Source organism: Mobula hypostoma, chromosome 12, assembly GCF_963921235.1.
Source record: "Mobula hypostoma chromosome 12, sMobHyp1.1, whole genome shotgun sequence".
NCBI lineage: Eukaryota > Metazoa > Chordata > Chondrichthyes > Myliobatiformes > Myliobatidae > Mobula > Mobula hypostoma.
Window position 1 is genome coordinate 58,067,526 of NC_086108.1, and position 24,125 is coordinate 58,091,650.

General features: G+C 39.3%; 1 protein-coding gene across 19 annotated transcripts in view; it reads left to right on the forward strand.

The window, feature by feature from the left end:
• lrrc7 (leucine rich repeat containing 7) overlaps window positions 1-24,125 on the forward strand; it is a 661,225-nt gene that overhangs the window by 519,522 nt on the left and 117,578 nt on the right. For 18 of the 19 annotated variants that reach the window (XM_063064200.1, XM_063064198.1, XM_063064201.1 and 15 more), the window contains 4 exons: window positions 2,748-2,820; window positions 7,787-7,916; window positions 14,393-14,508; window positions 18,929-18,998. In XM_063064200.1, coding sequence (XP_062920270.1) covers window positions 2,748-2,820; window positions 7,787-7,916; window positions 14,393-14,508; window positions 18,929-18,998 — 389 coding nt within the window. Of the gene's footprint in view, window positions 1-2,747; window positions 2,821-7,786; window positions 7,917-14,392; window positions 14,509-18,087; window positions 18,167-18,928; window positions 18,999-24,125 lie in introns of those variants that run through there. The other variant, XM_063064213.1, reaches the window with a different exon arrangement.

A 24,125-nucleotide genomic window follows, 5' to 3' on the forward strand; every position in this document is an offset into this window, starting at 1 on the left:
CGATGAGCCAATAGCCTAATTTTACTCCTACATCCATGGTCATAGTCTAAGTGCAAGCTCATGCATTTGGTTAGTTGGGCACTAGGGAATGCAGTGGATATAGAGGGACATAGGAGTACAAGTGCATAGCCTGTTGAAAACAGCATCACAGTTAGACAGGGTGGTGCAAACGTCTTTTAGTATACTGGCTTTCATCAGTCAGGGTGTTGAGTACAGGAGCTAGAACATTAGGTTGCAGTTGTACAAGTTGTTAGTGAGGTCACACTTGGAGTACTGTGTACAGTTTTGGTCAGCCTATGGTGTGTTTAAACTCCTAAAAGAGCAGAGAGCTTTATGAGGAAGATTCAGGGATTGGAAGGCCTGAGTTATTGGGAGAGGTTGGCCAGGCTAGTTCTTTATTCCTTGGAACATAGGGGAATGAGGGGCAACCATATAAAAGTGTTTAAAACTATCTGCGGCAAAGATAAAGTGGGTGGTAACAGTCTTTCCTATTGGGTAGGGCATTGGTTGAGGGAGAAAGGGCAGAGATATAAAAGGACCTGAGGGGCAACTTTTTCACGCAGAGTGTGGTGAGTCGTTGGAATGAGCTGCCAGAGGAAATGATTGAGGCAGGTACAATAGTGTCATTTAAGAAACCCTCGGGTAGGTACATGGAGGGGTGGGGTTTAGAGGAATGTGGGCAAGATGCAGGAAATTGGGACTACCTGGGGGTGGGAAGGAGAACAGGAGGCATTGTCATCAGCATGGAGTCATTGAGCCAAAGAGCCTGTATTTCTTTATAACTCTATGACTTATAACTCTTATAACTTTATAACTCTATTCTGGAAGAATAGTTATATTTTATTATAGAACTATGTGACTTAATTTCAGAATCCCCGCAGTGGGAAATATCCTCTCTACATTTATCCTGTCACTTTTCTTTCCTTCATATCAAATGGAGAATTTCGTTTTGCCATTTTTTTCTCATTTACTGAACATATTATCTCTCTACAGACTTTTTATCACCTCCTAAAAATGATGCATCTGTCATTGCATCATCATAAGATCAAGTGACAATTCAATAGACCCATTCATCTAAAGCAGTTATGTCGTAAATAATTGAAGCTCACAACTTCAATTTCTGTGCATCACACTGGCAACTGCTTACTATCGTGATACATAGAAACATAGAAATCTACAGCACATTACAGGCCCTTCTGCCCACAATGTTGTGCCGACCATGTAAACTACTCTAGCACCTGCCTAAAATTTCCCTACGGCATTGCCCTCTATTTTTCTAAGCTCCATATACCTATCTAAGAGTCTCTTAAAAGACCCTGTTGTATCTGCCTCTACCACCTTCACTGACAGTGCTATCCGCACACCCACCACTCTCTGTGTGAAAAACATCTGCTCTATACCTACTTCCAAGCACCTTAAGACTATGTGTTAGCCATTTCAGCCCTGGGGAAAAAACCTCTGGGGAGAAAAGTTCAATGCCTCTCATCACCTTATACACCTCTATCAGGTCACCTCTCATCCTCTGTCACCAAGTTCACTCAACCTATTCTCAGAAGGCATGCTCTCTAATCCAGGCAATATCCTTATAAATCTCTTCTGCACTCTCTCTATAGTATCCACATCCTTCCTGTAGTGAGGTGGCCAGAACTGAACACAGTACTCCAACTGGGGTCTAACTAAGGTCTTATATAGCTGACCTATATAAATAGGTCCCATTTATCTCTGTTCTCTATTTTCTGTTGGTTAGCCAATTCTGTATCTGCAGCCACCAACATTATCAGCTCTTTATCGTGCAGTAAGCATTCATGTAACATGTTATCAATTGTCTTTTGGGTATCCATCCTTTAACCACCTTGCTCATTGCATCCACAAAGAGCTGTTTAATATTCTGTGACAGTCTCTTTTTCTTTTGAAATTGCACCCAATGATTACCGTGAAGATGAAGCTGTTTTTCAGCCTCATGAAGCTTTGAGATATGAAGTGTTTCCCTGTGGTCAATTGGGACAATTGTCTGGTATAAGTCACTTGATCTTGCAGGATAAAGGAGAATAATAATGCCAAAAGCCTACTGTGAAATGATTACAATAGTTCAGATGTTGTGTTTGGATATGTGATATATGTTTTGAGTTGTGTTGAATTAAATGAGTTCCTAGAATTTCATTTTATTTTGCATACCTGTTGGAAGGGAAACAATTCTAGTGGTGATTTTTGACTGTGTCTAGTCTTCATCTTTTCATCTCTGATTCAGGAGCCTTGGTGTGCAGAATACATTGCCTCTTTTCTCAACTTCATTCTTTTGGTGTGGTTGTGAATCACTACGCCCTTATCTACATAGGCTCCCTCTGGGTTGTCTCAGTAAAGAATAGCCAATATATGTACCTACGGCAATCTTCGTAGAGAGGGACCAACCTGATCAAGTGTTCCATACTCAAAATGAACATTAAAATTGTAATTGAATAGCATGATGAGCCAAGACTAGTCTGAAAAGGTCAGCTTAACTTCTCAGTAAAGTTGAGGAGCATTCATGTTCTTCCCAATTTTGAGCAGAACATCAAAGAATTTGTTTGATGATTTATTTTAAAAAACATTGATCAATGGATTAGAATGCATGGCTGTTGCAGAGCAAAAATCAATGTATTAATATTATATTGCTCAGCCTTATTAGGTATATATTCTGTGGACTTAACTGATTATGAACTTGGTTGTCTTTTATGGAATATTGAATTCTCATCTTTTCTACTTATAAGGATTATTGAAAAAACTAACAACACTGAAGGTCGATGACAACCAGCTAAATGTTTTGCCCAACACAATTGGAGGGTAAGTAGTAGGCTTTGTTGTGGTGCCCTAAAGCCAAATATTCTGTGAATGCTCACTGTGTTCATCTTTTATTATTTATTTTTAATTATCTATAATTAATATCAATAATATAAATGTCAATAATTAATTATTGAGAATCATGTCCATGACATTCTAAAGGGGGAGAGTGAGCAGACAGATGTCTTGGCATATATTGGTACCAATAATTTAGGAAGCAAAAGAGAGGAGGTCATAAAGAGAGAATGTAGGGGGGCTAGGTAGAAAGCTGAAAAGCAGGACCTCCGGAGTAACAATCCCTGGATTGCTGTCTGTGCATGCACCAGTGAGGGGAAGAATCGGATGATTTGGCAGATGACTGCGTGGCTGACGAACTGGTGTAGGGGGCAGGGCTTCCGATGTTTTGGTCATTGTGTTCTCTTCTGGGGAAGGTATGACCTGTACAAAAGGGACGGGCTGCACTTGAACCTGAGGGGAACCAATATCCTTTCAGGCAGGCTTGCTAGAACTGTTGGGGAAGGTTTAAATTAATTTGGCATCAGGACAGGAACCAAAGTGATAGAGCTGATTATAGGGATGTTGGTTTACAAGCAGAGGTAGTGTATAGTGAGACTATCATTAAGGGCAGGCAGATGATAGGGCAAAATAGCAGTCAGTGGGATGGGTTGCAGTATAAAAGGGGAACAAAATTGAAAATGGTGACAGATATAGGACTGAAGGTGTTATATTTGAATGTACACAGTATATGAGAAAAGGTAGATAATCTTGTAATGCAGGTAGAGATTGGAAGGTATGATGTGGGTATCACGGAGTCATGGCTGAAAGACAGTTGTAGTTGGCTGCTTAATATTCAAGATACATACTCTATCAAAAGGACAGGGAGGTAGGCAGAGGAGGAAGAGTGGCTCTTCTGGTTAAAAAAAAAATGAAATTATTTCTTTAGGAAGAGGTGACATAGGATCAGAAGATGTAGAATTCTTGTGGGTAGAGTTAAGAAACTGCAAGAGTAAGAAGACCCTGATGAGAGTTATTTACAGGCCTCTGAACGGTAGCCAGGATGTGGTCTACAAATTACAGCCTGGTGACAGATAAAACGTCAAAAATGCAGTCATACGTTAGTCATGGGGGTTTTCAATAAGCAGGTAGTTTGGGAAAATTAAATTGATGCTGGATCCCAGGAGAGAGACTTTATTAAATGCCTCCAAGTTGGCTTTTTGGAGCTGCTTGCCATTGAGCCCACTAGGGGATCAGCAATTATGGATTGGGTGTTATGTAATGAACTGAATATGAATAGGGAGCCTAAGATAAAGGAACCCTTAGGAGGTAGTGATCATACTATAATAGAATTCACCCTGCAGTTTGAGACAGAGAAGCTAAAGTCAGATGTATCAGTATTGTAATGGAGTAAAGGGAATTACAGAGGCATGAAAGAGGAACTGGTCAAAATTGCTTGGAAGGGGACACTAGAAGGGAGATGGCAGAGCAGAAATAGCTGGAGTTTCTGGGACCAATTTGGAAAGTGCAGGATAGACACATCCTGAAGAAGAGAGAATATTCTAAAAGCATGGCTAACAAGGGAAGTCAAAGCCAACATAAAATCAAAAGGAAGGGCATATAATAGAGCAAATATTAGTGGGAAATTAGTGGATTGGGAAATTTTAAAAATCAGCAAAACGCAACTGAAAAAAACATAAGGGGGGAAAGATGAAATATGAAAGTAAGCTAGCCAATAATATCAAAAACGATACCACTCTGTTTTTCAGATATATAAAGAGTAAAAGAGAGATAAGAGTAGATATTGGACTGCTGGAAGATGATGCTAGAAAGATAATAACGTGGTGGCAGGAGACAAGGAAATGCTGAACAAACTGAATAAGTATTTTGCATCAGTCCTCACTGTGGAAAACACTAGTAGTATACCAGAAGTTCAAGAGTGTCAAGGAGCAGAAGTGAGTGCAGTTGCTATTACTAAGGAGATGGTAGCTGAAGCAATTGTGGTGATCTTTCATGAATCAACAGATTCTGGCATGGTCCCAGAGGACTGGAAAATTACGAATCTCTTTCACTCTTCAAGAAGGGAGGAAGGCAGAAGAACAGAAATTATAGGCCAGTTAGCCTAATTTCAGTGGTTGACAAGATATTGGAATTGATTGTTAAGGATGAGGTTTCATGGTACTTGGAGGCACATGACAAAATAGGCCAAAGTCAGCATGGCTCCTTTAAGAGAAAATCTTGCTTGAAAAATCTATTGGAATTCATTTGAAAAAATAACCAGCCGGATAGACAAAGGAGAATCAGTGTATTTTGTATAATTGGATTTTCAAAAGGCCATTCACAAGGCGCTGCACATGATACTGCTAAAAAAAGATATGAGCCCATGATATTACAGGAAAGATACTAGCATGGATAGAGCATTGGCTAATTGGCAGGAGGCAAAGGGTGGGAATAAAGACATCCTTTTTAGATCGGCTGCTGGTGACTTGTGGTGTTCCATAATTTGGGACTGCTTCTTTTTATGTCGTGTGTCAATGATTTGGATGACAGAATTGATGGCCTTATGGCCAAGTTTGCAGATGATATGAAGATTGGTGGAGGGGCCGGTAGTGTTGCGGAAACAGGAAGGTTGAATAGGATTTAGACAGATTAGGAGAATGGGCAAGGAAGTGGCAACTGAAATACAATGTTGGAAAATGCATGGTCATGCACTTTGGTAGAAGGAATAAATATGCAAACTATTTTCTAAATGGGGAGAAAATCCAAAAATCTGAGCTGCAAAGGGACTTGGGAGCCCTTGTGCAGAAGACCCTAAAGATTAATTTGCAGGTTGAGTCGGTGGTGAAGAAAGCAACTGCAATGTTAGCATTCATTTCAAGAGGACTAGAATATAAAAGCAAGGATTGCAGAAGGACTTAGACAAATTAGGAGAATGGGCAAAGAGGCAGATGAAATATGGTCTAGGGAAGGGTCTGGTCATGCACTTTAGTAGAAGGAATAAAAGCATAGACTATTTTCTAAAAGGGCATTCCGTTTAGGTTAATTTGCAGCACACCTAAAATGCTGGTGGAACGCAGCAGGACAGGCAGCATCTATAGGAAGAGGTACAGTTGACGTTTCGGGCCAAGACCCTTAGGACGAAGGGTCTCTGCCCGAAACATCGACTGTACCTCTTCCTATAGATGCTGCCTGGCCTGCTGCGTTCCACCAGCATTTTGTGTGTGTTGCTTGAATTTCCAGCATCTGCAGATTTCCTCGTGTTTGTGAGGATAATTTGCAGGTTGAGTTGGTGGTGAGGAAGGCAACTGCAATGAAAAACTCATTTCAAGAGGACTAGAATATAAAAGCAAAGATGTAATGCTGATGCTGCACCAGGCAATTTTGAGCAATTTTGAGCCCTTTATTTAAGAAAGGATGTGCTGACATTGGAGAGGATTCAAAGGAGGTTCATGGGAACGAAAGAGTTCTCATATGAGCAGTGATTGAAGGCTCTGGGTCTGTATGTGCTGGAATTCAGAAGAATGAGGGGGATTCTCATTGAAACCTATCGAATGTTGAAAGGCCTTGATGGAGCGAATGTGAGGAGGAGGATGCCTCATTTGGTGGAGGAGTCTAGGACCAGAGGGCACAGTCTCAAAATAGTGGGACGTCCATTTAGAACAGGGATGAGGAATTTCTTTAGCCAGAGGATGGTGACTCTGTGGAACTCCTTGGCACAGGCAGCTGTGGAGACCAGGTCACTTCGTGTATTGAAGGTGGAGTTTGATCGATTCTTGATTAGTTAGGATGTGAGAGGATATGGGGAGAAGGAAGGAGAATGGGGTTGACAGGGTAACGGATCACCCATTATGAAATGGTGGAGCAGACTAAATGAGCCGAATGGCCTAATCCTACTCCAATGTCTTATGTTCTTATGGAGAATTGTCTCAAGTATAATTAAAAGGCCCTTGGATTAAGTATGTGAAGGTGGAAAAGTACTTGACCCCAGTATTCCAGCTCAGTTATGCAATATTAATATTTAAGGATTTGGCTTAAATTGCTGTTCATGTAGATCTTAGATCTTCAGATTTGATCCTCAAATGGTGTGGAAATAAATTGAGCATTGACTTAAATTTTAGTGAGACAAATCCCATTGCATAGCAGAAGGATAGGATTTCTACTATGCTGTACTTTTCCTCTTTGTTTCTGAAATCTGTCAAGCCAATACAAAACATTATGTAATTTCAAGCAAGTGTAAGTGAACAGAGTTTTCAAAAATCTAAAACAAATTAGAAGCAGGCAGCGATCACAATATTAATGATGTTTGCAGATCAAATTAATTACCTTCAGGAGTTCCTTTTAATTATAGTTTGAATGATTCAAATCCATTTTAAAGTTTAAGCTAGTTCTTTTGGACATAAGGGGACTTGTAGTTTTAAAAGTTTTTCAATAAAGTTTCTTAAACTTAAGAAGTTGACTATTATACAAGTATTCAGAATTGTATTAAAAATAGAATTAGGATTAGTGTAACTGGATGTGATATGGTCAGTGGCAGAAGGGCCTGTTTCTGGTCTCAGCAGGTAGACATGTCTATTTCCAGCCCCTATGACATTATTCAATGAATGTATGACTCTGCACAGTTTAGTGAAATTTTTCTGGTTATTTGAAATCACTTAAAATATTAGATATTGTAATCAAAAATAATATTTTTGTGCTAAGCTATTTTTAGCTCTATTAACTAAAATGAACTGTTAAAACCTGAAAGATTTTCCCTGATATATTTAAAAGAATTTCTAATTGCACTTATCCATGACAAAGTTTATATTTGACAATATGCAATAAATGTAAGCAGAAACTTGATAGTTTTCAATTTGCACCTAGATTAGCTATTTTGCCAAAAATAGAAACCATACTTTATTAATGTTTTAATAATTTAGATTCTGAAGTCACAATGGATTTCAAAAGTAGATTAACTATGCTTTCTTCTCTTTACCAGTCTTTCTGTTTTGGAGGAGTTTGACTGCAGCTGTAATGAACTTGAAACACTTCCCCACACCATTGGATACTTGCACAGCCTCCGAACCTTTGCAGCTGATGAAAACTTCCTGGTGGAATTGCCCAGAGAGGTGAGGTGGCTTTTGGTATAACCATGTGATTTTAATTATAATTTAAATTAGACATAAATTCCCTCATCAAAAATATGAAAACCGCAAGCAAATTACTTGTCAAATTGCAGGTTCAGTGAAAGGTGTGCTAAATCAGGACAAATGTTTTCTCCTCTAACTTTCCTGTCACTAATTAGAAGCTACTTCAGAAATTATGTGCCTACAACCTGCAATTAGTCATCTATTATTCCTGAAATATTTAAGATGAATTTGATAACTTGATGCTGATCAGACTTGTTGACAACAGCCCATTGCTTAACACTTCAAAGATCCACTTTCCTATTGCAAATCCTTCTCCTATTGTAAATGGTATCTAAGATCTTTGGTCCCTTGCACCACCCCATCCCATCGCTTCACCCACTGCTCCTTCCTCCAAGTCTTCCTTCCTTTCTGCTGTACATGAGGTCTTAAAGGCTCAAGTTGTATCTTGTATTATCTAGTCTGCATCCTCTTGAGTAATGTTAAATTCTATACACCCTAACTCTTCACTTGACCATTTCTCTTTAAAAAGTATAAATTTATTTTATTCATTGCATATTGATTAGCCAAACATGGCCTTCTAGTAATTTATTGCTTCCTAATACGATAAGGTCTAAAATATTCAACAGACAAGTATTTACTGTGTTTCAATATTGATTGTACATTTAAAGTTCCTTAAGTCATATTCAATATTCTACAGCAGTTTAAAAATAAAAAAGTAACTGAGTTCTAATTATGAATATTCATTTTTAGTCGAGATGTTTCAATTCAAAGAGCACTGACTCCAGTCCTGGGGAAAGAGAGAACTGTTTTTTTGGCATGGGCTCTGATCACTGACCTGTCACACTGAATAACTAGTGCTGCAATAATGGACTTGAACCACCTTCTCCACCACCGCACACCCCCAACTATTGTATTAAGTGTGGGGAAATGCAGGAGTGTAAAGAGGAAGGACAAGTAATAGTGCAATGCAGCAGTATGAGTAAGGTACACAAGTGAAAAGACGTAACGTATAAAATTAATGGTGCAGCAGCAAAGAAGGGCTGGAAGTATTGTGAATATCAAATTAGGAGCTAATTACCTGAAAGCACAAGATATTTACTGTTTAATAATAAGGATGAATAAGTGCATTTAGATATACAGATGAACCGAACTTGATCTAATAACCTCTACAGAGATGTCTCTGTAAAATGACGAAGGCTGCAAAATAAATGTACATATGAGATTGCAGAAAAATTTAAAGAATAGAAAGCATTGTCAGGGCTGGTTAATTTAGGGAGAAAGAATCTTGGCTCAGAATATGAGGAAGTGCGGTTATTTGGGTGAACAGACAGAATATATACTGGTAAGAGTGATTTATACCAGCTCCCATTTCACTGTCCTCTCTCCGCCCCAACGATGATAACAATATTGTTGAATAGGCAATATGTACTGGAGGTTTGTAACAAAGCTAATATATTAATCATCTGGGATTTTAATTTCAAATATAAATGACAAAGGTAGTCTTGAAGGTGAGATCATGGAGTGCATTGTAAATTGTTATCCCATCACTGAATAGTCTATCTGAAATGAGTTTATATGATAAGATTAATCAGCCATCTTTTGGTAAAGAATTCCCTGGGGAAGTGTGAGAACAATTTATGATTTCATTTTACATTCAGAATGAAAGTGACAACTTAAAGCTACAAACTAGAATCTTAAACTCTAATAGAGGAAATTGCATGGGTATAAGGTCAAGTGGGTTGAATTTTGAAACCACTATAGTAGATAAAACTGTAGCCGAGGTGCAAAGATATATTTTCTAATTCTCAATGAACACACATCCCACTGAGCAGGAAAACATTCTTGGTTAAAGTGATCTTTCCTCATTATTTGAAGAAATGAAGGATGGTATTGCTTTGAGAGCAAAACCTTATAAAGTTGCAAAGATTAATAGGTCTGAGCTTTAGGCATACTGTTAGAAACCAGCAAAGGATTGTGTGCAGTTCTAGTCGTTGCATTACAGGAAGAATGTGGAGGATTTGGAGAGGGTGCATAGGATTGCTAAAACTGGAGGACATATTATAGATTAAAGGTGAGATTAAGGTAGATTTGGAAGGCTATATTTTTTGCATAATAGTAGTTGCCTAGAATGTACTACAGATGCAACAGCAATATTTAACAAGCATTTAGACAGATACATGAACAGGCAGGGAATGGAGGGATATAGATGATAAACAGGCAGATGTGATTAGTTTACTTTGGCGATTTGGTCACCACAGACTTTGTGTTGTACTGTTCTATGTTCTCTGATAACAAAATGATGTTAAAGAGGCAGAAAATAAATTGTGAGTGAGACCCAGGAAGAAATATGAAACAGGTGTGAGACGATTTAATGTTCATGATCAGAGGGCTCTCGGCAGCTTCATTTAGAAAGTTAGCAGCAGGTACAGCAGTTATTAGGAAGGGAAATACAATGTTTTTACTCGGGGCATAGAAAGAAATTTGGAAATGTTGCTGTAACTGGATAAGCCTTTGGCAAGACCATAGCTGGAATAGTGCATTCAGTCTTGACCTTTTTTATTTAAATCTTGTCTAAATTGTTGCCTGGAATGGGGGAATTGTCTTACAGAAATAGATGTGCAGAATGCACCTATTATCTATAAGACGGCTTGACTGATTGGTTACTGTGAGAATGCTTCCCATGATAGTAAATCTAGAATTTAAGTGCATATATTCTTTGCATACTTTATGTGTTAGTTACACCAGGCCAGCTTCTACTAGTTCCATTCTATATTAAATTCTTACGAAATCTTATTGATGGAAAGGCCACAGTCAGTTCATGTTGACAGAAGCAGTTCTTGTTCCATCACACTGAGCACCAGAGCTCCTCAGGGCTGTGCGCTCAGCCCACTGTTGACATATGACTGCACTGTAGATCCTGTTCAAACTGAATCAGGTTTGCTGATGATGCACCAGTGACTGGCCTTATCAACAATGGCAACGAGATGACATACAGAGAGCACAACAACTTGAGTGTCAGTGTGATCAAAGATCAAAGAGATGATTGTGGTCTTCAGGAAGCTGCAAGCTGACCATTCCTCTCTGCACATAAACAGCTCCTCCTTTGGGAGAGTTAGCAGCACCAAGTCTCTGGGCGTTCACATAATGGACGATCTCACCTCTTCGGTTTAAAAAGCATGCAGCGTCTGTCTCCACTTCCTTCCCCCCCATTTTAATTAACTTTTACAAGAGCACCGTCGAGAGTGTCCTGACCAGCTTCACTGTCTGGTACGGGAATTGCAAGGTATCTGACTGCAAATCTCTACAAAGGATTGCAAGGACTGCTGAAGGGATCATGGGGGGAGGGGGAGAGGTCCCTCTTCTACCCAATAGAGATTTTTATTAGTAGCGCTGTGTACACAGGATCCTTCGCATTGCAATTAATCCCTGCCCTCTGACCAGCAATGTCTTTGACTCCATGCTGTAGTTTTAGGACAAAAGCTGTTAGGATGGCCAATAGCTTCTTCGCCCAGACTGTAAGACTACTGAACTCCCTGCCATCACCCAGGTCTCATCACATATGAAGCATCAGTACCATTATTTTAATTTGTGTTATAAATGCACCTTTTTGTTTGTTGATTTATTTGAGATAATGTTAGTTTGTGTTTTGTGTGTGAGTTACAGTATATGTACTGTGTTGTGCACCTTGGTTCAGAAGAACATTGTCTCATATGGCAGTATGATTGAACGACAATCAACTTGAACTTGAAATGCCAAAGAATAGTGAAAGGAGATTTCCACAACACTTTTCTTTATCTTTGAATCCCTACATCTGTAACGGCAAGGTCAGGATTGGGAAGTTGTCATGCTGATGGTAATCGGGAATTGTAAGGAATTGTCCTGGTTTTTTTCATCCTGCAGCAATTCAAATATTCTACCTTATTCACAATCGGAAGCTGTGAAAATGTGGTGTGCCAAATAGGAACACATTGCTGATGAGCAGAAAGGTATTGAGAAAATGCCCTTTTAATGCCAGGATTACTGAGATTGCATCATACTCTGATCACTCCTAACGTCACACTCCGTCATGTTACTGCTGCACCTCTTTCGTATATTTTGCTGCAGACTGTTGTTACAATGTTTTTCTCAAGTGTATACATGACTAGTGCTGCAATGTCCTCAACCAACACTGAGAGTAAATTCTGAGTGTGTCAGCTGTCATTTGTCATACTTGTCATCGTGGTCAAGTTTTCAGGGTCAATGACTTTTTACATGGAGCTTCAATCGTAAGTAATGGCTTCTTTGAGTCTTCTTACAAAAACTCTGCAACATTATCTAGGTCTTCAGTTCCCAAGTAACATGCTCCAGATCTTAAAACAAATCAAACGTGTTGCTAAATGGAGGTCAGGAACTTCATCACATGGAGAAAAGAAGCGCACAGACCAATATCATGATGAAATTTAGGACAAATGCATTCAGGTTAGCTTTTGCTTCATTATTTTGTTCTCATTCATTAACAAAATGATGGAAAGTATCATTTGTTATATATCATGTGACACTGACCAATAACCTGCCCACAATGCTTGCTTAGGCAGCTTGGAGGATACTTAGTTCAAACAAGGGCAAAAGGTCTGAATTGTAGGCATAAGGGTGAGTGATCGTGATATCAATGTAGCATTTGACAGAAGGTAGCATCAAGGTACATTTAACATTGAAGTTATTGGAAATCCAGGGGTAAGTTTTCTATTGGCTTGTATCTTTCAAAATCATTTGTAGGCCAGTCATCTTTGTCCCAAGGCATTGTTCTGGCAGGTTGAGACTGTTCTGGGTCTGACAACCATTTAAGTGCTTCATCAGTGGCTTTACCCCTTTACAATTGCACTACCACCACTTCTGTTCCTTCTGCTCTGCTCCTCTTTTGCTATTTTCTCAAGTCGTGAAGCAATTAATATAAACCTTCATCTAGACAGGAGAGCATTCAACACAGATTGATACTTGGTTATTATCAGTCACATCATAGTTTCATATAACCGCTAGTCACTGTCTCCATTCATTTTCCAGGTTCCCTACCATCAATATCCTTTTTGGGGGGAGGGTTAAGGCTCTCTTGACTATCCGAACTGGACAGGCCGCACAGATAATATGACTACAGGAGTAGGTTGAAGGTTGGGAATTCTGTATTCAATGATCATTTTGTTTCTTTCAAAAACCTTTCCACTATCTTTACATGTAACAAGTCAGGAATACTGTTGAATGTTGTGCACTTGTCAGGATTAGTGTGCGTCCAATTGCACAAAGCAACCTAAAGCATTCGCTCCTTCTCTGTCCAGCACACGGCACTGCAACAACTTGCTAAGGCTTTTTCAGCGGCATCTCATAAACCAGTGACTACTTAGAAAAATAAACGCAATGATGCACAGGAATCCACTACCTGCACATTCCTTTGAACACCCCTTTTAGAATGCCCCTTTAGAACAGAAATGAGGAGGAATTTCTTTACCTGAAGGGTAGTGAGTCTGTGGAATTCATTGCCACAGATGCCACAAGCCATTCAGTTTATTTAAAGTGGAGATTAATAGGTTTTTGATTAGTAAGGGCATCTCAGGTTATGGGAAGAAGGAAGATCAATGGGGCAGAGAGGGAAAATAAATCAGACATGATTGAAAGGTGGAGCAGATTCAATGGGCCAAATAGTCTAATTCTGATCACATGTCTTATGATCTTTCCAAATCACGCACAATCCTGAATTGGAAATACCTTATCAGATTCCTGTCACTGTTGGATCAACATTCCAGAATTTTCTATCCAGCAGACTATGGGAGCAAATGAAACACATCCACTAGCTGGGGGATTTTAGAATTCTGATTGCTAAAATGCCTATGTATTTATTTATTATTCAATCATGTTTTTTCTTTCATGTGATGTTTAGATAATCCAACTTTCTAATGATATTTATTTACCTTCTTTCAATTGAAAAAGAATAATATATAATATAGGAATTGAGAATCAAAATCAGGTTTAATATCACTGGCAGATGTTGTGAAATGTGTTCATATAAATCATCCATTAATGTATATTACCTGAATGATCATGAACTATATCCCAAAGGTACATGGACTAATTGGCTTAAAAAAGGCTACAGAGAGCCTTTAGTAAAATAAGGGCAATAACTGCACAATATTATTGATTGAGATTTTATGTCAGACTTTTCCTAAATGTCAAAAGATCATTGATACAAAGTTTTCACAGATTATCATAATGGTACATACTAATAAAAAGTAGTCTCATTTGAATAATTATAATTGTCAAAATGTAAATATGAATAATTATCAATACTAGGTTGCAGCAGTAATTGTAAAGCACTTTGATTTTAGGCAAATGATCATTTAAAAAGGCACTGCATGAAATCGTTTCTCAGAGGATAGGTTCTGAAGAGAATTAAAATGCAATCATTTGCTAATATCTTTTCAATACAGATTGGAAGTTGTAAAAATGTGACTGTTATGTCTTTACGGACAAACAAACTGGAGTGGTTGCCTGAAGAGATTGGACAGATGCAAAAACTGAAAGTGTTAAATTTAAGTGATAACAGGTAATAAAAACTTTTGACCTTGTAGAATATGTAAAATACATGCATGTTAATACTCTGCTATATTACATTTATGTTTCTAAATCACGGATGGCTATACACTTGCACAGCAACTTTAAAGTATGTGTTGCTGGAACATAGAATTCATTCTCATTGTATTCTCATGCAGTTTTTGTATTCTCGTCATTATTTTTAATGTTATTGGCACAATTAGGGATAAGGTTATATTCAGCCTATTTCTTTCCCTAGGTTAAAATTTATGCTTCTGGAATAGGACCTGATGCAAAATAGATTTAAAATTAAGGCAAATAAAGGACATACAATACAGGCATTGTTTATTTGTCAGTTGGCAGAATGCATACCTTCACTTTCTCAAACTCTGGATTCTTATCTCAGTTGGGCTTTGATGCAGGAAAAACCAAGAAACTTCCAAGGCATGGTATTAAACAATAGACACCTAGAGGAACCACATTGCAGGGACCTGACAAAAACAGCCCACTTAAATGGCATGGAAACATGTGAGAGAGGTGAATAAGAGTAGGGAACCTTTTCTGAGATGCCATGTGTTATAGCACCAACATTCAGCCTCAGAAAAGTCGAAGCACTCTCTAAATTTTATTCTGGCAAGAAGCTACTGGCAAATTGCAACACAACAATGAGGGAGATAGAAGTATTGAATGGCTTATTTTCAGAGCTATCATTATTTTAAGTCAAGAGCAGTGAAGACAACTGCCAGGGACCATTGTTCTCCTATGTTGAAACTTAAGAATTTGACTTACACATCCTGTATTGTGTTAACAGTATGATAACAACTGGACCTGCATTGTTACAGTGCTACACTTGGACACATTATGGGCTGTATTCATTTGGACCTATGGATGATCTTCACCGAGGCCTGTCAGTTTCAGAGCACATAGTAATGACTATTATTTCAATGAACATGGTTGGGATTGGTGAGGCAGAAAATTTGGACGAGGGGGGAAGCTTCTTGGTTATGAGGAGCAGAGGGCTGCAAGGTCAATACCAAATAAGTTGAAGGATATGTCTCAAGTAAGGCATGCATTGATTGCAATGTTGACAAGTTATTTCTGGGAAGAGTTATAATAGTTAAGTATGATCATTTCCAAAATATTCCAGCTTAAAAATTAACTGAGAAATAAGGTTGTAAAGAATCCTTCAATAGTACCTTTTAGCTATCCTACATGTATTCCTCTTTTCTTTTTTATAGATACTCTATCATATGTGAGTGCAAATACCCAGAACAATTAAAAGGCAGAAAAGTCGAAAGTACACCACAGTGTTAATAGTGCCTCATTTAAATGCAACAACACATTTTGAGTCTGATTATTCCTAAAAGCAGATATATAATTGCAAACTTATTTGGGTAGGAAGTTATGTGCCTGCTAACTGCCAAAATATAGGCGAGAAACAAATGAGAGATTGTTTAATACTGCTTGTTATTCCTGCTTCTGTGGAAGAAGAAACTGTAAAGTAGGAATTAAGCCCAAAATGCTCCATCATCAGGCATAGCAGAGATTGATTGCTTTATGAATAGAGTATTCTACCCACAGCCCCTCTCTGAATTAATGACATACAATGGAAAGTTTTTTTTTAATTTCGAAGTCTAAAAATTTATGTGAACCAATGATTATCACTGATCTTTCAGTGATTAAGGCATGCATTAAATTTCCAAGAGAGTATGATACAATAACAGCTAATGTATGATATTATGTGATTTAGAATTTTGGTATAGTAAATTAATTTCTAAATTAGAATGCTGCCATTATTTCTTCCAGAAATTGTTATCGCGTTAAATTATATGGTAAATAATGGTAGCTGCAAAATATCTCCAAAGTTAGCACAAATTAAACACCATTCTCTCATGCCAGTCAACACACACAAATCAAAGATGCCCATTGTGGTATTACAGATGTTAACTGGTGGGTTGCAAATATTTTGTGTGCATTTTTAAGATCTGGGGAAATTTACACATTGTGGCAAATGAATAATGCAACAATCAACATGGGAGATGTATGCAAGTAAAAGGACTGGAGTTATTTGGTAAATGCAACTGATGAACACAAGGTACTTGTGGAGGCCTCTGAGTGTAGTAAGGTTTTATTAGTAAAATGTGATTTACGGTCTGTATTATTAATGGTAATTTGTAAAAACTTAGTTGATCTACACCATTTTGAAAAGTGTCAATTTCCTTGGCTAAGAGAGCACGTATCTGCATCCTGGATTAACATCTGCAACTTGGACTATATATACTGTTCATCAGGAACATGATGAATTCATTAATTCAACCCAATTTAATTTGAATAACCTTATTACAAAGCAATTTCTCTTTAATGTCAGTAATATCAGACCAAACATCAGAATAGGGAAAAAAATGTGATATAAGTGACTTTGACTGTGGAATGATTGTTGGTGCCATATGGGGTGGCTTGTGTATCTCAGGAACTACTGGGATTTTCACGCACAAAAGTCTCTAGTATTTACAGAGAATGTTGAATAAAACAAAAAGTTTCCCGTGAACAGCAGTTATATGGGCAAAAACACCTTATTAATCAGAGGTCAGAGGAGAATAACCAGACTGATTCAAGCTAATAGGAAGCTGACAAAAACTCAGATGACACATTACAACAGTGGTGTGCAGAAAAGCATCTCTGAAAGCACAACACATGAAACCTTGAAGTGGATGAGCCCCAACAGTAGAAGACCACGAACATGTGCTCAGTGGCCACCTTATTAGGTACAGAAGGTACATTATAAAGTGGCAACTGAGTGTAAGTGTTCAGTTAGCTGACCTCAAAATTAGCCATTGCATTCATCAAAGAGGAAGGCAATTACAGCTATGGTTCCTGCTCCTAATCATTTTACAGAACTATTTTTTTTAGAAATCAGTGATACAAAACCTCAAGCAACATTGTTGGTGCACATACTTGAAAGATAACCACATAAAAGATGAATTGGACAATGCTGTCTTGTATCTGTATTGGGAGGGAACTGGGAGATGAAAGAAAGATGCCATGGCTGTGGATTATCCTAGGTTTTATTTGAGGGGAAAAAAGATGATTGTTTACATCGTGGAAAACACTCAGGAAGAGTGTTTTCGTTTTGCTTTTCCATTTTTTTCCCACTGGCTTTTGTTGGTATATGACTTCACTCATGCAGACAACATTTTTGAGTTTATGGTTGAAGAGTCTGCAGGTACTTGTATTAGTAAAATAGGTGTTACAGAGATGTGCTTTTGACATTTCTGGAAAAGTCATCAACATGAGAGAATTCACTTCCTCAATTGGAACTGATATAAAATTGAAAAGAAAAAAAAATCATTGAAGTTAAAAATAAAATCATCTATGGCCCATTTCATAAAGTTTAATGTTAAAATGCAGTGTAATAATTTACACCTTAAAACAATTCCACTTTTATTTTGTGCTCTTTCCTTTGGAACAAGAGATGATTGATCCTTTTTGTGTAGCACTATCTTGTAGTTGCCAGCCTCCTCCATTCTTTTCATTCTGGGAGGGAATACAGATACTCCTCCATATCCTCTACTGTTTTTTAATCACGACACAGGCAACAAGACCTGGATTTCTCTTTGAGGCAGATGGCCTATCAGTTGCATCACTGGAGGGGAGCCTCTTAAGTGGATGAGGTGAGAATCGCACAAAACACCTTAAAGATTAGGTTAGTCACCATCACAGCAAACTCATAACCAAAGCAGGTTACCCAGCAGCGATAATGCCAGAGTGTTAAACCCTTGAAAAGGAGGTCTGTTTTCAAATGTGGTCTCCACTGAGACAAATCGACAGAATTTCAACTGTTAGATTATCTATGCAAGAGGAAAATGGTTACAGGTCTTTCACAGCATTAGTCACACATGCCTTTTTGGCTCTCTAACAGTGTGTTGGAGATGCCCACCAGTTAGGTCATTTTCTTCTCCTTTCTGTGGAGAACTGCATGGATATAGTTGTCAGTCTGTGAATATTGGAGAAACTAGTGTGTAATTAAGCATGGGGAGTCTAATAATAATGGTGTGATGTTGAATGTCTAAGTCATTATCTCAAGTTGATTTTAGTATACCTTCTTAGAATATAAGTTGAAAATAATTTATTTGAAGATATGAAAGTCACAACCATTTTTTTACATTTGGAATACTCTATCTTGCATTTTGTAAAACAATTGAAAAATACCTATATAATTTGATATTTGTTTTGGAAGTATGTTTAAAACAACAATAACTACATAGGCAAACCAAAGAGGACCTTGTTTATTTGGGATTTTTGCATTCGTAGCTTTTCAGAAATGATTTGCAAACCATCAGAGCTTTTAACTAGTAAAATTATAATGGTAAACAATGACTTTTGTGTATAAAGTGACTGTGATCTATAAAATAATTGTTCTTTTATATTTTTAGGTTGAAGAATTTGCCATTCAGTTTTACTAAACTTAAAGAACTGGCAGCATTGTGGCTATCTGATAACCAGGTAATGAAACATAAATATTGTCAAAAGAAAAAGATACCAAATAGCGTCTAAGATAAACTATACTTACTTCAGCATCTGACTTTAGAGAAAATCCTTCTCTACTTACAACAGGTGGAAAATGTAGGAAGAATTTTACATTCCCCACTTTTCCTCTTTTGCCGACATTCAGGTGCAGTAGGCATCATTAGCATCACCAGGTTGAAAAATTGTTGTTGCATGGGGGAAGAAGATCAAGATCTGAACTGTTACAAGTTAGGCGGAAACTAAAGGGGCAATGAGGTGAGTGAGAAAAGGGAATGGAAAAAGTTTGTGGAAGGATTAGAAAACAAAGCTGGAAACGTTAAAGGGAAAATAAGCAAAGGATAAGGAGAGTGGGAATGAGGGGAAATAGGAGAGGGACACGACTTAAAAGAGAGAAAATGGGAAAACATACAGCAAAAGAGAACATGAAGAAAATGCGATAAGGAAAGGGGCAATTGACGGCATTGCAGGGACAGAATGAAAATGTGATAGTGAGTTTAACAAAGAAGGCAAAGTGAATGACAGTGACGGGAAATCTAAAAGGATGAGAGCTAAGGAAAGATGGAATTGAGAAATGAGAAGAAAACAGAAGTTGGTAGCAGTTATGGAGGATAAAAGTGGAGGAGGTGGCTAGTAAGCATTATTGCATGAAGGAAAGACCACAACAGCATTAATAGAGAAGGACTGGGGCCAGCAAGTGCACGGCACAGAGAGCTTGGATTAACTCTGGGCACAATGAGTAACAACTTTATCATGACAAGGAGAAAAAGCATTTCAGCAGAAAAGTGGAGGGGACAAAAATCAAAAACTGAGCCGGTAAGAATGGACTAAAGTTGAAAGTAAAATTTATTATCAGAGTACATACATGTCACCACATACAAAACTGAGATTCCTTTTCTGTGGGCATACTTAGTAAATCTACAGAACAGTAATTGTAAACGTCAGGCCCTGTAAACAAACTGTGCAACTGCAGATACAATAAATTGCAATAAATAATGAGGATGAAATAACAAGATAAAAGAATCCATAAATGAGTGTAGTTATCCCCTTTTGTGCAAGAGCCTGATGGTTGAGGGGTGGTAACTGTTCTTGAACCTGGTGGTGAGAGTCCTGAGGCACCTGTACCTTCGACCTGATGGCAGCAGCGAGAAAAGAGCATGGACTGGGTGGTGAGGATCTTCAATGATGGATGCTGCTTTTCTGCGGCAACGTTTCATGCAGATATGCTCAATGGTTGGGAGGGCTTTACCCATGATGTACTGGGCCATATCCACTACCTTTTGTAGGATTTTCCGCTCAAAGGCATTGGTGTTCCCATACCAGGCCATTATGCAGCCAGTCAGCACACTTTCCGCCACACACCTATAGAAGTTTGCCAGGTTTTTGATGACACACCGAAACTCTGCAGACTCCTGAGGAAGTAGAGGCAGTACACAGAAACATAGAAAACCTACAGCACAATACAGGCCTTTTGGTCCACAGAGTTGTGCCGAACATGTCCCTACCTTAGAAATTACTACGGTTACCATAGCCCTCTATTTTTCTAAGCTCCATGTACCTATTGAAGAGTCTCTTGAAAGACTCTATCATATCTGCCTCCACCACCGTTGCCAGCAGCCTATTCCACACACTCACCACTCTCTGCGTAAAAAACTTACCCTTGACATCTGCTCTGTACCTGCTCCCAAGCACCTTAAACCTGTGTCCTTTTGTGGCAGCCATTTCAGCCCTGGGAAAAACCCTCTGATTATCCACATGATCCATGCTTCTCATCATCTTATACACCTCTATCAGGTCACCTCTCATCCTCCATTGCTCCAAGGAGAAAAGGCCGAGTTCACTCAACCTGTTTTCATAAGGCATGCTCCCCAATCCAGGCAACATCCTTGTAAATCTCCTCTGCACCCTTTCTATGGTTTCCACGTCCTTCCTGTAGTGAGGCGACCAGAACTGAGCAGAGTACTCCAAGTGGGGTCTGACCAGGGTCCTATATAGCTACAACATTACCTCTCGGCTCCTAAATTCAATTCCATGCTTGATGAAGGCCAATACACTGTACGCCTTCTTAACCACAGAGTCAACCTGCACAGCTGCTTTAAGCGTCCTATGGACTCGGACCCCAAGATCCCTCTGATCCTCTACACTGCCAAGAGTCTTACCATTAATACTATATTCTGCCATTATATTTGACCTACCAAAATGAACCACTTCACATTTATCTGGGTTGAACTCCATCTGCCACTTCTCAGCCCAGTTTTGCATCCTATCAATGTCCTGCTGTAATCTCCGACAGCCCTCCACACTATTCACAACACCCCCAACCTTTGTGTCATCACCAAACTTACTAACCCATCCCTCCACTTCCTCAACCAGGTCATTTATAAAAATCATGAAGAGTAAGGGTCCCCGAACAGATCCCTGAGGCACACCATTGGTCACTGACCTCCATGCAGAATATGACTCGTCTACAATCACTCTTTGCCTTCTGTGGGAAAGCCAGTTCTGGATCCACAAAGCAATGTCCCTTGGATCCCATGCCTCCTTACTTTCTCATTAAGCCTTGCTGAAATCCATATACACTACATCTACTGCTCTTCCTTCAACAATGTGTTCAGTCACATCCTCAAAAAATTCAGTCAGGCTCGTAAGGCATGACCTGCCTTTCACAAAGCCATGCTGACTATTCCTAATCATATTATACCTCTCCAAATGTTCATACATCCTGCCTCTCAGGATCTTCTCCATCAACTTACCAACCACTGAAGTAAGTCTCACTGGTCTATAATTTCCTGGCCTATCTCTGCTCCCTTTCTTGAATAAGGGAACAATATCCGCTACCAATCCAATCCTCCGGGACCTCTCCCGTCCCCATTGATGATGCAAAGATCATCGCCAGAAGCTCAGCACTCTCCTCCCTCATATCCTACCTGAGCCTGAGGTACATCTCATCCGGTCCCGGCGACTTATCCAACCTGATGCTTTCCAAAAGCTCCAGCATATCCTCTTTCCTAATATCTACATGCTCAAGCTTTTCAGTCTGCTGCAAGTCATCTCTACAATCACCAAGATCCTTTTCCATAGTGAATACTGAAGTAAAGTATACATTAAGTACCTCTGCTCTTTCCTCCAGTTCCATACACACTTTCCCACTGTCACACTTGATAGGTCCTATTCTTTCACGTCTTATCCTCCTGCACTTCACATACTTGTAGAATATCTTAGAGTTTTCCTTGATCCTGCCCGCCAAGCCCTTCTCATGACCCCTTCTGGCTCTCCTAATTTCCTTCTTAAGCTCCTTCCTGTTAGCCTTATAATCTTCTAGATCTCTAACATTACCTAGCTTTCCGAACCTTTAGTAAGCTTTTCATTTCTTCTTTACTAGATTTATTACAGCCTTTGTACACCACGATTCCTGTACCCTAACATAACTTCCCTGTCTCATTGGAACGTACCTATGCAGAACTCCACACAAATATCCCCTGAACATTTGCCACATTTCTTCCATACCTTTCCCTCAGAACATCTGTTCCCAATTTAAGCTTCCAAGTTCCTGCCTGATAGCCTCATAATTCCCCTTACTCCAATTAAATGCTTTTCTAACTTCTGTGTTCCTATCTCTCTCCAATGCTACGGTAAAGGAGATAGAACTGTGATCACTATCTCCAAAATGCTCTCCCACTGAGTGATCTGACACCTGAACAGGTTCATTTCCTAATACCAAATCAAATACAGTCTCTTCTCTTGTAGGCTTATCTACATATTGTGTCAAAAAACCTTCCTGAATACACCTAACAAACTCCATCCCATCTAAACCCCTTGCTCTAGGGAGACGCCAATCAATATTTGGGAAATTAAAATCTCCCACTACAACAACTCTGTTATTACTACACCTTTCCAGGATCTGTTTCCCTATCTGCTCCTTGATATCCTCGCTACCGTCGTGTTTTCTTCGTGATTATATTTATACGATGAGTTCAGGACAGATCTTCTAAGATAGTGACTCCCAGGAATTTAAAGTTACAGACCCTCTCCAGCTCCGATCCTCTGATGATTACTGGTTCATGGACCTCTGGTTTCCCTCTGCTGAAGTCTCCTATCAATTGTATTTCTGTTGTAACTGTTGTATTTCTGAAAAGTCTTGAATTTAATGACCTGCCAAATCCCTCTTATTTTGGCCTGCATAAGGTAGAATGTCTTTGTGAACTGGTTAAACAGAGATTAGTAGTGCAAGAATTTCTGGTGTAATATAAAAAGACAAATGAACTAGGAAAATTCTAAAAAAAACTTTTTTTGCTGAAGGTTGTTCTAAATTTCCTGCAGCAGCAGTAAATGGGAAGTGGCAGATTAAACTGCATTGGCGCTGCTTCCTGCACGCATGCAGAACTCGTTGACTTTATTAACTTTGCCTCCAACTTTCACCCTGCCCTCAAGTTTACCTGGTCCATTTCCGACACCTCCCTCCCCTTTCTAGATCTTTCTGTCTCTGTCTCTGGAGACAGCTTATCCACTGATGTCTACTATAAGCCTACTGACTCTCACAGCTATCTGGACTATTCCTCTTCTCACCCTGTCTCTTGCAAAAACGCTATCCCCTTCTCGCAATTCCTCCGTCTCCGCCGCATCTGCTCTCAGGATGAGGCTTTTCATTCTAGGACGAGGGAGATGTCTTCCTTTTTTAAAGAAAGGGGCTTCCCTTCCTCCACTATCAACTCTGCTCTTAAACGCATCTCCCCCATTTCACGTACATCTGCTCTCACTCCATCCTCCCACCACCCCACTAGGAATAGGGTTCCCCTGGTCCTCACCTACCACCCCACCAGCCTCCGGGTCCAACATATTATTCTCCGTAACTTCCGCCACCTCCAACGGGATCCCACCACTAAGCACATCTTTCCCTCCCCCCCTCTCTCTGCATTCCGCAGGGATCGCTCCCTACACAAATCCCTTGTCCATTCGTCCCCCCCATCCCTCCCCACTGATCTCCCTCCTGGCACTTATCCGTGTAAGCGGAACAAGTGCTACACATGCCCTTACACTTCCTCCCTTACCACCATTCAGGGCCCCAAACAGTCCTTCCAGGTGAGGCATCACTTCACCTGTGAGTCG